General features: G+C 47.2%; 1 protein-coding gene across 3 annotated transcripts in view; it reads left to right on the forward strand.

Moving 5' to 3' along the window:
- Positions 1–12,538, forward strand: part of LPIN2 (lipin 2) — a 111,144-nt gene that overhangs the window by 68,249 nt on the left and 30,357 nt on the right. For all 3 annotated transcript variants that reach the window (XM_007667152.4, XM_029064914.2, XM_007667150.4), the window contains exons 5-6: positions 10,258–10,359; positions 10,732–10,855. In XM_007667152.4, coding sequence (XP_007665342.1) covers positions 10,258–10,359; positions 10,732–10,855 — 226 coding nt within the window. The remainder of the gene's footprint in view (positions 1–10,257; positions 10,360–10,731; positions 10,856–12,538) is intronic.

A 12,538-nucleotide genomic window follows, 5' to 3' on the forward strand; every position in this document is an offset into this window, starting at 1 on the left:
GTCTGACCTGTTCATTGTGTATCTACTCCAGAGTGTAAAACAGTGCTAGATGCATAGAAAGAACTTAACGTAGCTGTAATTCCATTCATTTCTCTTAATGACGTGTATATCTCTAGAATTATATTTATTTATATTGACGCAATTGATACCTGTTTACTTGTTTTGATGTCTGTCTCCCCTCTTCTAGACTGTGAGCCCGTGAAGGGCAGGGATTGTCTCTATTTGATGCTGAATTGTACCTTCCAAGCACTTAGTACAGCGCTCTGCACACAGTAAGCCCTCAATACATACGATCAAATGAATGAGCAAATCCCATAAAAAAGCAACTCTGGAAATTAACATTATCATGAACAAATCAATCTCTTCCAGGAGTTGTAAAACATTGACTCGGAAGAAGCTTAATGCTAAGAGTTTCCAACTTCACACTTTTCAAAACATTGATTCCAAAGAGTTTAATGATCAACTTGTCCAACTCTGTACTTCTCCCTAAACCCGGGAGAATCCCGAGTTAATAGGAAATGAAAAACTCCCGGACTTCCCAGCCTTTTGCTTTCTCTTATCTGGTCTTGCGGTTTCTGCTCAGGGTATTCCCGTTTGGTGGCAGGAGATGTTCATTCATTCAATAGTATTTATTGAGCGCTTCCTATGTTAGAGCACTGTACTAAGCGCTTGGAATGAACAAGTTGGCAACAGATACAGTCCCTGCCATTTGACGGGCTTACAGTCTAATCGGGGGAGACACACAGACAAGAACAGTGGCGATAGATGGATAGATAGATAGATAGATAGATAGATAGATAGATAGATAGATAGATAGATAGATAGATAGATCGATCAATAAATCAATACATAAATAAATACATAAAATAAAATTAAATAAATAGAGTCAAGGGGAAGAACATCTCGTAAAAACAATGGCAACTAAATAGAATCAAGACTAAGCAGAATCAAGATAGAATCTATTTAGAATCTAAATGGAATAGATGTGTGAACGGATGCCTGGTTGCCTCTGGGTTCTTTGGGTGACCTCTTCGAAGAGACGGCCGCGGCGCTGTCTCCATTTCACAGATGCAGAAGCCGAGAAAGAAAGAGGTTCATCCGTGGGGTTCCATGCCGCTGTGTGACCTTGGACAAGTCACTTCTCTTCTCTGGGCTTCAGTTACCTCATCTGTAAGCTCGTCGTGGGGAGGAAATGTTTCTCATAGATTGTTCTGTTGTTCTCTCCCAATCCCTTAGTATGGTGCACTGCACACAGCACTCAGTAAATACCACTGGTTGATGGATTGATGGGGAGTAAGACTGTAGGCCCTATGTGGGATAGGGACTGGGTTCAACCTGTTTAGCTTGTATCTACCCCAGCGCTTAGTACAGTGCCCAGCACTTAGTGAATGCTTAGCAAATACCATTGAAAAAAAAAACTGAGAAAGAAGCCCCAGAAGCTTGGCTCAGGCCATTTGCCAGGATCAATTTTCAATTTCTTTTAAGGCCATGGTGTTTGGTTTGTTTTGGTTTCAGTAAGTTATTTGTTTGATAAACTGAAAGCAAAGGGTTGAAAGTTTAGAGTAGCAGAAAAGCCCATAATGAATTCTCAGACAGGGTTGGAAAAGAGTAAATGAGGTCTCACTCCGAGGGGGTGAAAAAAAACAAAAAACAAACGGGGCGGAGGGGAAGAGAGCTCGAAAGATTTCCATCTCTGCCCTCTTAAAAACCTCGCGGTGCCTGTGTCTTGTCTTTTAGCACTGAGCTCCTTTCTTCAAATCCCCTAATCCCTGATCTCCGACCACAGTGGAAATTTTGCTTTTAAAAATGGGTGGGAGGAGAGAAAACAACCGTAGCTTTCAAAAGACCTCCTTCTCCTACCACCCCCCTCCCTAAAAGACATAAAACTCAAACCGATCCGTTTACCTCCTCGCTAGCAGCAATGGTGAAAGTTTTGGTGCTTGGAATGTTTGGCTAAAGTGACATTTGGGAATTTGAGGATTTTTGTATTCCTTGACTTCTGTTCCCCTAGATAATCAAGAGTTGATGAATGGTTTCTGTAGAAAACACCAGAAGTCACACTCTTTTTAAAATGTACTGGTTAAGCAACTGCTATGTGCCAGGCCCTGTTCCAAGTGCTGGGGTAGAATCAAGATCGGTTCCTAATGAGGTGCTTACTCCAAGTAGGAGGAAGAACAGAGAGAAGCAGCGTGGCTCAGTGGAAAGAGCACGGGCTTTGGAGTCAGAGATCGTGGGTTCGAATCCCGGCTCTGCCCCTTGTCAGCTGTGTGACTGTGGGCAAGTCACTTCACTTCTCTGTGCCTCAGTTACCTCATCTGTAAAATGGGGATTAAGACCGTGAGCCCCACGTGGGACAACCTGATTCCCCTGTGTCTACCCCAGCGCTTAGAACAGTGCTCTGCACATAGTAAGCGCTCAACAAATACCACCACTAACAGGTACTGAATACTCCTTCTGAGGAAACTTCTGGGAAACTGAGGCACAAAGAAGTGAGGTGACTTACCCAAGGTCACACAGCAGACAAGTGGCGGAGCTGCAGTAAGAACCCAGGTCCCCTGACGCCCAGCCCCGTGCTCTTTCCTTAGACTGATCACAGTCCCTGTCCCAGATGGGGCTCGCTATCTAAATTAGAAAGAAGATGATTTAATCTTCATTTTGCAGTGAAGGTAACTGGGTCACAGAGAAGGTAAGTGACTTGTCCGAGGTCACACAGGAGATAAGCGGCAGATCGGGAATGAAAACCCAGCTCTTCTGACTCCAAGGCCCGAGCTCTTTCCATAGACTGGACACAATCCGTGTCCCACGTGGAGCTCACTGTTTAAATTGGAGGGAAGATCGTTTAATCCTCATTTTACAGATGTGATAACTTGGGCACCGAAAAGGTAAGAGACTCGCCTGAGGTCACTCGGCAGAAAAGTGGCAGAGCAGAGATGATTATCTTTTAATTCTGCTAAGCCACGTGCCTTCCCCTTTGGAAAAGCTTCCCTGACCCCCAAGAAATAGAGTTCCGGATAACCAAAATCCTTAGGGTGCTGCAGGTAAGGAAAGAGAACCTGAGTCATAGCAAATAGAATAATAATAATAGTGATAATGATTAGAGAATTGTTAAACACTTACTATGTGCCAGGCAGTATACTAAGTGCTGGGGTGGACGCAAGGAAATCGATTGGACACAGAACCTGTCCCGCAAGGGGCTCACAGTCTTAATCCCCATTTTACAGATGAGGTAACTGAGGCACAGGGAAGTGAAGAAACTTGCCCAAGGCCACAAGGCAGACAAGTGATGGAGCTGGGATTAGAACCCATGACCTACTTACTCCCAGGCCCAGGCTCTAGCCACTCGACAAGCAGCGTGGCTCAGTGGGAAGAGCACGGGCTTGGGAATCAGAGGTCGTGGGTTCTAATCCCGCCTCTGCCATCTGTCAGCTGCATGACTTTGAGCAAGTCACTGAACTTCTCTGTGCCTCAGTTACCTCATCTGTAAAATGGGGATTAAGACTGTGAGCCCCGTGGGGGGGGACAACCTGATCACCTTGTATATCCCCCCAGTGCTTAGAACAGTGCTTGGCACATAGCGAGTGCTTAACAAATACCATCGTTATTGTTATTACTATTAGGCCATTCTGCTTTCCGGCAGAATGTTGCTAGGGAACTGTGGTAAAGGTCTTTGTGGAACTCTTAGCTCCTTAAAGAGCGGGTGACTTCCTGGAAACGGCACTGAAGATTACCGTAATCTTTTTAGATGGTGGTCATGTTGGTGCAGCCCAGCGGGTCTGGAGTAAGTCTTTTCCTCCTTCCTAAAGATGGCTGTGGACCGTTCCCCAGCATGCAGCCCAGCAGTTCTCTATCGATGTTTGGTTTCCCCACCTAACGAGTGCTTTTGGCTTGAAAAAAATGCATGGAAAGGCTCCGTCTGCCTCCCCGCTCCCTCCCGGGGGACGATGTCGAACGGCTAACGTCTCCGTCGGTTAGCGAGTCGAAAGGAGTGACTGCTCGAACAGAGGTTTCAAGACGGGGATTGTGACCGGGGAAGGCAAGGAGCAAAGGGTAGAACTCAGCAAGGGACTATCAGTCACACGTCGGTCTTATCAGCCCCACTCGCGCAGACCGAGAAAATCTCAGTTGGGTCACCTGGGGGTCCCGAAGGCCGGCTTTAGGGAATCGTATTCGAAACACTCTTAAATGGCGTTCTTTGCTTAAAGAGCGACTGGGACAGGTACCGAGAAGGAAACCGTTCATGAAAAGATAGAAAATCCTCAATAACATCGGCTATAGCACCAAAAGCAGTCCTACTTTATGGTCCCGTCAATCAGTCAGTTACCCGAGGCCACACGGCAGCCAAGTGGTGGAGCCGGGATTAGAACCCGGGTCCTTCTGACTCCCGGACTTGTGCTCTATCCACTAGGCCACACTGCTTCTGAGGAGGAACGACGTCACGGCAGGTTTTGCAGAAAGCCCGTTCCCTTCCCACTTGCTCTTTCCTGTTTCTAATCCCATTAGATCGATCAGCGTGGTTTAACCGTTTGCCTGGCTACAGTCGATGAATCAAGCCATCAATCAGTGGTATTTTTTGCACGCTTACTGCGTGCAGAGCACTGAACTAAGTGCTCGGGTGAGTATGGCGGAGTCGGTAGATGTGTTCGCTGTCCACAGGGAGTTTACGGTCTAGACGGGGAGTCGATTTGGTAGTGAGGGAAGCAGGTTTGGGGGTGGAGTCCGGATGGAAACTTCCCATCCAAACCCTCACCTCCCGCCCTCCCGTCACCTCAGACACCTCCGTCGTCCTCCTCCCCTCACCGGCCCGTAACCTCGTCGTGATCCGCGCTACCTCATCTCTCTCATTCAACCCACGTAGTCAGACGGCCACCGAATTCTCTTTGCTTCCTTGCCATCACCCTTTCTGAAAGCGGGGGAAATACAAGACTGCAGAGAAGAAGAGAGGTCATGGCTGAAGTTGGAGAGTCGGGCTTCATCTGCGTAGAGATGGTAGTTGGAGCCATGGAGGCGAATGTGTTCTCCAAGGGAGTGGGTGTAGATGGAGAATAGAAGGAGCCCTGAAACCGAGCCTTGGGTAGAGGCAGGGAGTATCAAGAGGAGCCTGAGAAAGAGCGGCCAGAGAGATAGGAGGAGAACGCGGAGGGGGCCGAGCCGGTGAAACCGAGGTTAGTTGATGTTTCCGGGAGAAGGGAAACATCTCCCGGAAATCATCCGCTTCGTCGGAGGGCTGAGTGGTCGAGGTGGATTAGGCTGGGATAGAGGCCTTTGGATTTGGCAAGAAGGAGGTCACTGTGGACCTTAGAGAGGACGTTCTCCTTAGAGTGAAGGGGCCAGAAGCCAGATTGGAGGGGGTCAAGGAGAAAATGAGAAGACGGGAAGAGGAGGCAGAGGGTGGAGACGAGTGTTCATTCATCGGGTCAGGTGGGGTTCTTCGGAAACAGATCCCTAAATGAAGACATCTTGATTCCAAAAGTCATTCCTCGATTTAGCATTCGCTAAATTAGGAATGTGTTCCTGCGTGGCGGGCTGCCTTTGGATAAGCTCACCACTTAGATGGTTGGAACAGATGGGCATTTTATTAGTTCAGCCTGAGGCCCACTGGTAGGAGCCACAGAGCGAATAGGCAAGTTTTCCTATTTTCTCCAAATGCCACCTCAGGAAAGTCGGGCCTCGCTGCCTATTTTGCCCAATAATTTCTTATCCAAGAATAATTTAAACTTAAAAAAAAAAGAAACCCGACATCGATACCGAATGAGGTTAAAAAAGATCACTCTATATACGGAGACATTTTCCGCTAATATTTTGGCACTTGTCTTTGGAAGACTGAAACAACCTGAAAAGAATTTGGAAAAAACACTGTGATAATTATAGACTCCGAAGGCTCGTAGGGAATTTCAGCTGATACCTCGTATCGTAAATTGTCCTCCTTGAAAGGGAGCATGCCACGCTTCTAAGGGTCTGCAGACTGACAAGGTGGTATTCATTCATTCATTCAGTCATATTTATTGAGCACTTACTGTGGGCAGAGCACTGTACTATGTGCTTGGAAAGTACAATTTGGCAACAAATAGAGACAGACCCTACCCAAAAACAGGCTCACAGTCTAGAAGGGGGAGACAGACAACAAAACAAGTAGACAGGCATTAAAAGCATCAAAATAGATAAATGGAATTATAGATATACACACATCATTAGTGAAATATTAATTCATTCAATAGTATTTATTGAGCGCTTACTATGTGCAGAGCACTGTACTAAGCGCTTGGAATGTACAAATCGGCAACAGATACAGTCCCTGCCCATTGACGGGCTTACAGTCTAATCGGGGGAGACGGACAAAAACAATAGCAATAAATAGAATCAAGGTGATGTACATCTCATTAACAAAATAAATAGGGTAATAAAAAATATATACAAATGAGCGGACGAGCACAGTGCTGAGGGAGGGAAAAGGAGGGGGAGGAGCAGAGGGAAAAGGGGGGAAAAGAGGGCTTAGCTGAGGGGAGGTGAAGTGGGGGGGGGCGGGTAGAGGGGCAGAAGAGGGAAAAGGGGAAATAGAATAATAAATATGTACAAATATACACACGTGCTTTGGGGCAGGGAAGGGGGTAGAGCAGAGGGAAGGAGTCGGGGCGATGGGGAGGGGAGAAGGAGCAGAGGAAAAGGGGGCCTCAGTCTAGGAAGGCCTCTTGGAGGAGGTGAGCTCTCAGTAGGGCTTTGAAGGGAGGAAGAGAGCTAGTTTGGTGGATTTGAGGAAGGAAGGCATTCCAGGCCAGAGGTAGGACGTGGGCCGGGGTCGATGGCGGGACAAGCAAGAACGAGGCCCAGTGAGGAGGTGAGCGGCGGCGGAGGAGCGGAGTGTGCGGGCTGGGCTGGAGAAGGAGAGAAGGTAGGAGGAGACCAGGAGATGGAGAGTTTTAAGCCAATAGTTGCCCATTCTGTTCTCCCGTAATGCCGTTCTCCCATAATGCCGTTTCCAGTATGTGTTTTGGCTAGAGCCCTGTCGGCAGCACGGCTGGTTGTCGCGTGACAAAGTGCCGCAAGATAGCCCGGCGGGACGTTTGACACAGTGAAAACTACTAAGTGGGTGTGTCGGTGTGAATTTGGCAAAGAACGGAGCCGCTGTGTCAGAGGAGACCTATGGGTATCCGACGCCCCCCACCGTGGATTCCAGACTCTCCAAATTTTTGCAGTCCAGAAGTTTATCCTGATGTCTAATCAAAATCGTTTCCATTTTCATAGATTTCTTTTTATGGTACTTATTTTCATTCAAACGTATTTATTGAGCACTTACTGCGTGCAGAGCGCTTACTATGTGCCAGTCATTGTCTTAAGCGCTAGGGTAGATACAAAATGATTAGGTTGGTAACGGTCCCCATCTAAATCAGAGGGAGGGGGATTTAATCCCCACTGCACAAATGAGGTAACTGTTTTTTGGATTTTTGAACCCCCAAAAGGATATTGAGATATTTGTGAAATCTCCAGGATAATAACCAAGCAATCCGACTGTGACCAGACTCACATCTTTATGACAGAATGGGGTCACTTGAAGGCAGAAACTGTTTTCTTTTGTTTAGGGGGACTGTGTTGGGAATACTGAGCAGATAGCTAACCTAGCTCCTCTGAATTTTTGACGACGCTGTAGATAATAATAATGATGTTGGTATTTGTTAAACGCTTACTATGTGCAAAGCACTGTTCTAAGCGCTGGGGGACTACAAGGTAATCAAGTGTCCCACTTGGGGCTCACAGTCTTAATCCCCATTTTACAGATGAGGTAACTGAGGCACAGAGAAGTGAAGTGACTTGCCCAAAGTCACACAGCTGGCAAGCGGCGGAGCTGGGATTAGAACCCATGACCTCTGACTCCCAAGCCCGGGCTCTTTCCACTGAGCCACGCTGCCACGATGATGATGGTATTTAAGCGCCTAGTATGTGCCAAGCACTGTTCTAAGCACTGGGGAATGCAAGGTAATCAGGTGTCCCACTTGGGGCTCACAGTCTTAATCCCCATTTTACAGATGAGGCAACTGAGGCACAGAGCAGTTAAGTGGCTCGCCCAAGTTCACACAGCAGACAAGTGGCGGAGCTGGGATTAGAACCCACGTCTTCTGACTCCCAAGCACGAGCTCTTTCCACTAAGCCAAGCTGCTTCTCAATCCCCGCGAAGCTCCGTCCGAGAAACGCTGGATCGTAGACCGTAAGCTTCCCGAGAGGAGGGACTGTGTCTACCGCTTCTGTCGTACCCTTCTACGCGCTTAGTACAGTCCCCTGCACAAAGGAAGTGCTCAGTAAATACCCTGAGTGATTACTTGATCCCAAACTGGTCCCAGATACAGAAGCACTTAAAAAATAACCCAGTTTGGGATCCAGGCCTTGGAAGCTGGGCATCGGAAGCTACACAGGCTCCCAGCGACTGTTCTCTAGTTCAGGGACAACTTGGACTTCTACCAGCGTCATCCCTCCCTCACCCACCCCTTCCTGTAAATGGTATTTGTTAAGCGCTTACTTTGTACGAGGCACTATATTAAGCGCTGGAGTAGATACAAGCTAATCAGGTTGGACGCCATCCCTGTCCCGTAAGGGCCCCCCCGCCCCCGGTCTTCGCCCCCATTTTACAGATGAGGGAACTGAGCCACATTTACGACCCTGGACAAAGGGTTTTTCTTCAAAATCCTTTCCTGAGGCCTCTGTGAAACGTGTTTCTCGATTCTACGTCTTCATTTCACAAAAGACTTTGTGCTAAATCCTTCACACAAATGTCATATGGCGATGTGTTAGCCAGAACACCAAAATTCTGTGCTCTTGGACACTTCCCTAACCCAATCCCTAGGATCTTCCTTCTGAGGAAGAATGACATCCTTTAATGTGTATTCTAAAATAATGAAGAATCTCTGAATTCAAATTTTCACTGATTGCAAGTCATAATTGGGTTCTTTGTCGTCTGTGATCCAAGTCATCTTAGTGACAGTGTGTTCAGAACTCTGAGCAAAAAGGGGAAAAGAGCATAGGTGAATGAAACCTAAAGAAAATCTAAAACTGTGAATTTGAAGACATTAGCCAAAGAGCTTAAATTTCTTCCTCCCAAACTTTTCTAACGCACAACTTGTTTCTGAAGCTCAAGTCTCTTCCTTCCTATGTCCGTGAGTTTAACAGAGGTAATAACAAATGTGAAATGGCCCATTTCTCTATATTGCAAGCTCCTCGTGGTCAAGGAATGTATCTGCCGACTCTGTTGTGTTCTCCCACGCGCTTAGTACGGTGTTCTGCATCCAGTAAGCGCTCAATAAATACGATGGATTGATTATCCAAGCAGTAAAACGGAGGAAGAGAGAACAAAAGGTTATCGAAAATTACCCCCCGGAAAATCAACTTCCGAACACTTGACAGCTGTCAATTAAAAATAGTAATAATATTATTATGGTATTTGTAAAACGCTTACTATGTGCCAGACACTGTACTAAGCGCTGGAGTGAATGCAATCCAGGCTCTAATCCTGGCTCTGCCACCTGTCTGCTGTGTGACCTTGGGCAAGTCACTTCACTTCTCTGGGTCTCAGTTACCTCATCTGTAAAACGAGGATAAAGAATGTGAGCCCCATGTGGGACCGGGACTGTATCCAACCCGATCACCTCATATCTTCGCCAGCGCTTAAAACAGTGCCTGACACATAGTAAGCGCTTCACAAATGCCATCATTATTCTTATTACTTTACAAGCAGATTGGGTTGGACACTGTCCCTGTCCCATGTGGGGCTCACAGCCTCAAACTCATTTTACAGATGAGGTAACTGTGGCCCAGAGAAGTGAAGTGATTTTCCCCAGGTCTCACAGCAGACAAGCGGCGGAGCGGGAATTAGAACCCATGACCTTCTGACTCCCAGGCCCGTGCTCTATCCACTACGCCGCGCTGCTTCTCGGTTGATTGTAATCCGTGTCTTTTGAGTTGCTCTTCTTGGCATGTGCAGATATTTGCATTATTACCTTAAAACTCCTAAAGGAAAAAATTAACTTTTAGATCGGTTTGCTTTTTCTTCAAGTACCTGGCCGCCTGAGAAATGTAGGATGTCCTTAGTCGATAAAACTTCCCCATCCGAGTGTTACCTTAGGAATGCCTGGCTACAGACAGCTCTCTTCCCTGGCATCGTCCTTTGGATCCTGCGGTTTGCTCGAGCTGGTGTGGAGAGAGATGTCATGATGAGTCTCTCATTGTTCTCACTTTTTAATTTTAATTGCAATTTTTTTGCTTGGCCTCCTGCAGGGCAGCAGCGTCAGTAAAGGATGAAGACTTTAAGGAGCCTCTGATCTTCCACGCCAGCGATCACTACCCATTGTCCGACGGAGACTGGTCGCCCTTGGAGAAGTAAATCACTTTGGAACCTGTTCTGTTTTTAGTAGAGGGGTGACTATAGCGAATCATCCTGCCGTCTCTAGATGTTCAGAAGCCTCAAGTCACATCTGTAGGGAGGGGGTCATGGGGAAAGCAACTTGGAACACCTTCCTCTCCTTCCCCCCTCAATCCTTTTCCCTCTTTAGTTCCCCACCCCGCCCAAACGGGAATCCAAGCGTGATATACATTGCTCCTGAAGAGAGTGAACCAAGCCTGAGAAAGTCAGTTACGATGGCGGGCGAGTCAGGACGGTTGAGAGGCGGTTTGGAGTTGATCCTTCAATCCTGCACACCCGCCTTCCCGGGGTTTTCAGATCCTGTGATCTCTGTTGTTTTGTGTCATCAGTGCTTTCTCCCAGACGGCCTGTCCGAAGAGCGACTCGGAACTGGAAGTGAAGCCTGCCGAGAGCTTGCTGAGATCAGAGTCTCATATGGAGTGGACTTGGGGAGGATTTCCGGAGTCCACCAAGGTAAAGAAAGGACCAGAAGCTGACACACGAACTGAGGAAAATAAATGATTTGATTTTGCCATGAAATGAGAAAGTACTCGTTGAGCCTTAGCACCCATTTGAGGAAAAGGATGCTGTTTCACGCTTAGGAGTAAAGGAGGATTTGGGTTCAGTGCCGGCTCCACCACATGTCTGATGAGGGTGATGATTGCAGTATTTGTTAAGCGTTTACTATGTGCCAGGCACTGTACTGAGTGCTGGGGTGGACAAATCTGGTTGGATACAGTTCCTGTCCCATAAGGGGCTCCCATTCTAAGTCCCCATTTTCCAGATGAGAGAACTGAGGCCCGGAGAAGAGAAGTGACTTGCCCCAAGGTCACACAGCAGACAAGTGGCAGAGCCGGGATTTGAACTCAGGTCCTTCTGACTCCCAGGCCCGGGCTCTATCCATAGCAAGCTGCTTCCAGTGCTTCTGCTGTGTGACCTTGGATACGTCACTTCACTTCTCTGAGCCTCAGTTCCCTCATCTGTCCAATGAAGATTAATGATAATATTAATGATGGTGTTTGTTAAGCGCTTACTGTGTGCCAAGCACTGTTCTAAGCTCTGGGGTAGATACAGGGTAATCAGGTGGTCCCACGGGGGGCTCACAGTTTGAATCCCCATTTTACAAATGAGGTCACTGAGGCCCAGAGAAGTTAAGTGGCTTGCCCAGGGTCACTCAGCAGGCAAGTGGCAGGGCCGGGATTAGAACCCGTGTCCTCTGACTCCTGAGCCCTTACTCTTTCCACTAAGCCACGTGAGCTTGTACAGAACAGGGACTGTATCCAACCTGATTAGCTTCTATCAACCGCAGCGCCTATTAAAGGGCTTCTCCCCCTCTAGACTGTAAGCCAGTTATAGGCAGGGAATATGTCTGTTTATTGCTATATCGTACTTTCCCAAGCGCTTGGTACAGTGCTCTGCACGCAGTAAGCTCTAATATGAGCAGCAGCGTGGCCTAGTGGAAAGAGCATGGGCTTGGGAGTCAGAGGACATGGGTTCGAATCCCTGCTCCGCCACCTGTCTGCCGAGTGAGCCTGGGCAAGCCACTTAACTTCTCTGTGCCTCAGTTACCTCATCTGTAAAATGCGGATTCAAAGCGTGAGTCCCACGTGGGACAACCTGATGACCCTGTATCTACCCCAGCGCTTAGAACAGTGCTTGGCACATAGTAAGGGCTTAACAAGTATAATTATTATTATTATGATTGTCTTTCACATAGTAACTAGTTAATAAATACCATTAAAAAATGCTTGCACCGCCATCCTGTGGCTGTTTTAAGTAGAAAACAGATGGCGTCTAAGACTTTGCCTCCATGGGGTTTCAGTCCGAGGAAACCGAGGCAGATCCTGAAGACAATCTTTCGCTCGTTGTCATCTTCCACTTGGCTTTAAGCGTGGATCCATTTTGGGAAAGATACTTGTAGGGGAAGAACATAAATTTTAAAAGCTAGCATTCTTAAAAGGGGAAACTGGAAGTGTTCTTCCCTATATGTAATGAGAAAATTGGCACAGTAGGTAAAAACAAGTTCTGGAAAGGTGAATTATGACATGAAGGCTTATTTCTGCTTTTCCGAATTATGCTCCTTTCCTTCATTGATTCAGGCGTATTTATTGAGCGCTTGCTGTTTGCAGAGCACTGTGCTAAGCACTTGGAAAGTAC

Source organism: Ornithorhynchus anatinus, chromosome 5 (assembly GCF_004115215.2).
Source record: "Ornithorhynchus anatinus isolate Pmale09 chromosome 5, mOrnAna1.pri.v4, whole genome shotgun sequence".
Lineage (NCBI taxonomy): Eukaryota > Metazoa > Chordata > Mammalia > Monotremata > Ornithorhynchidae > Ornithorhynchus > Ornithorhynchus anatinus.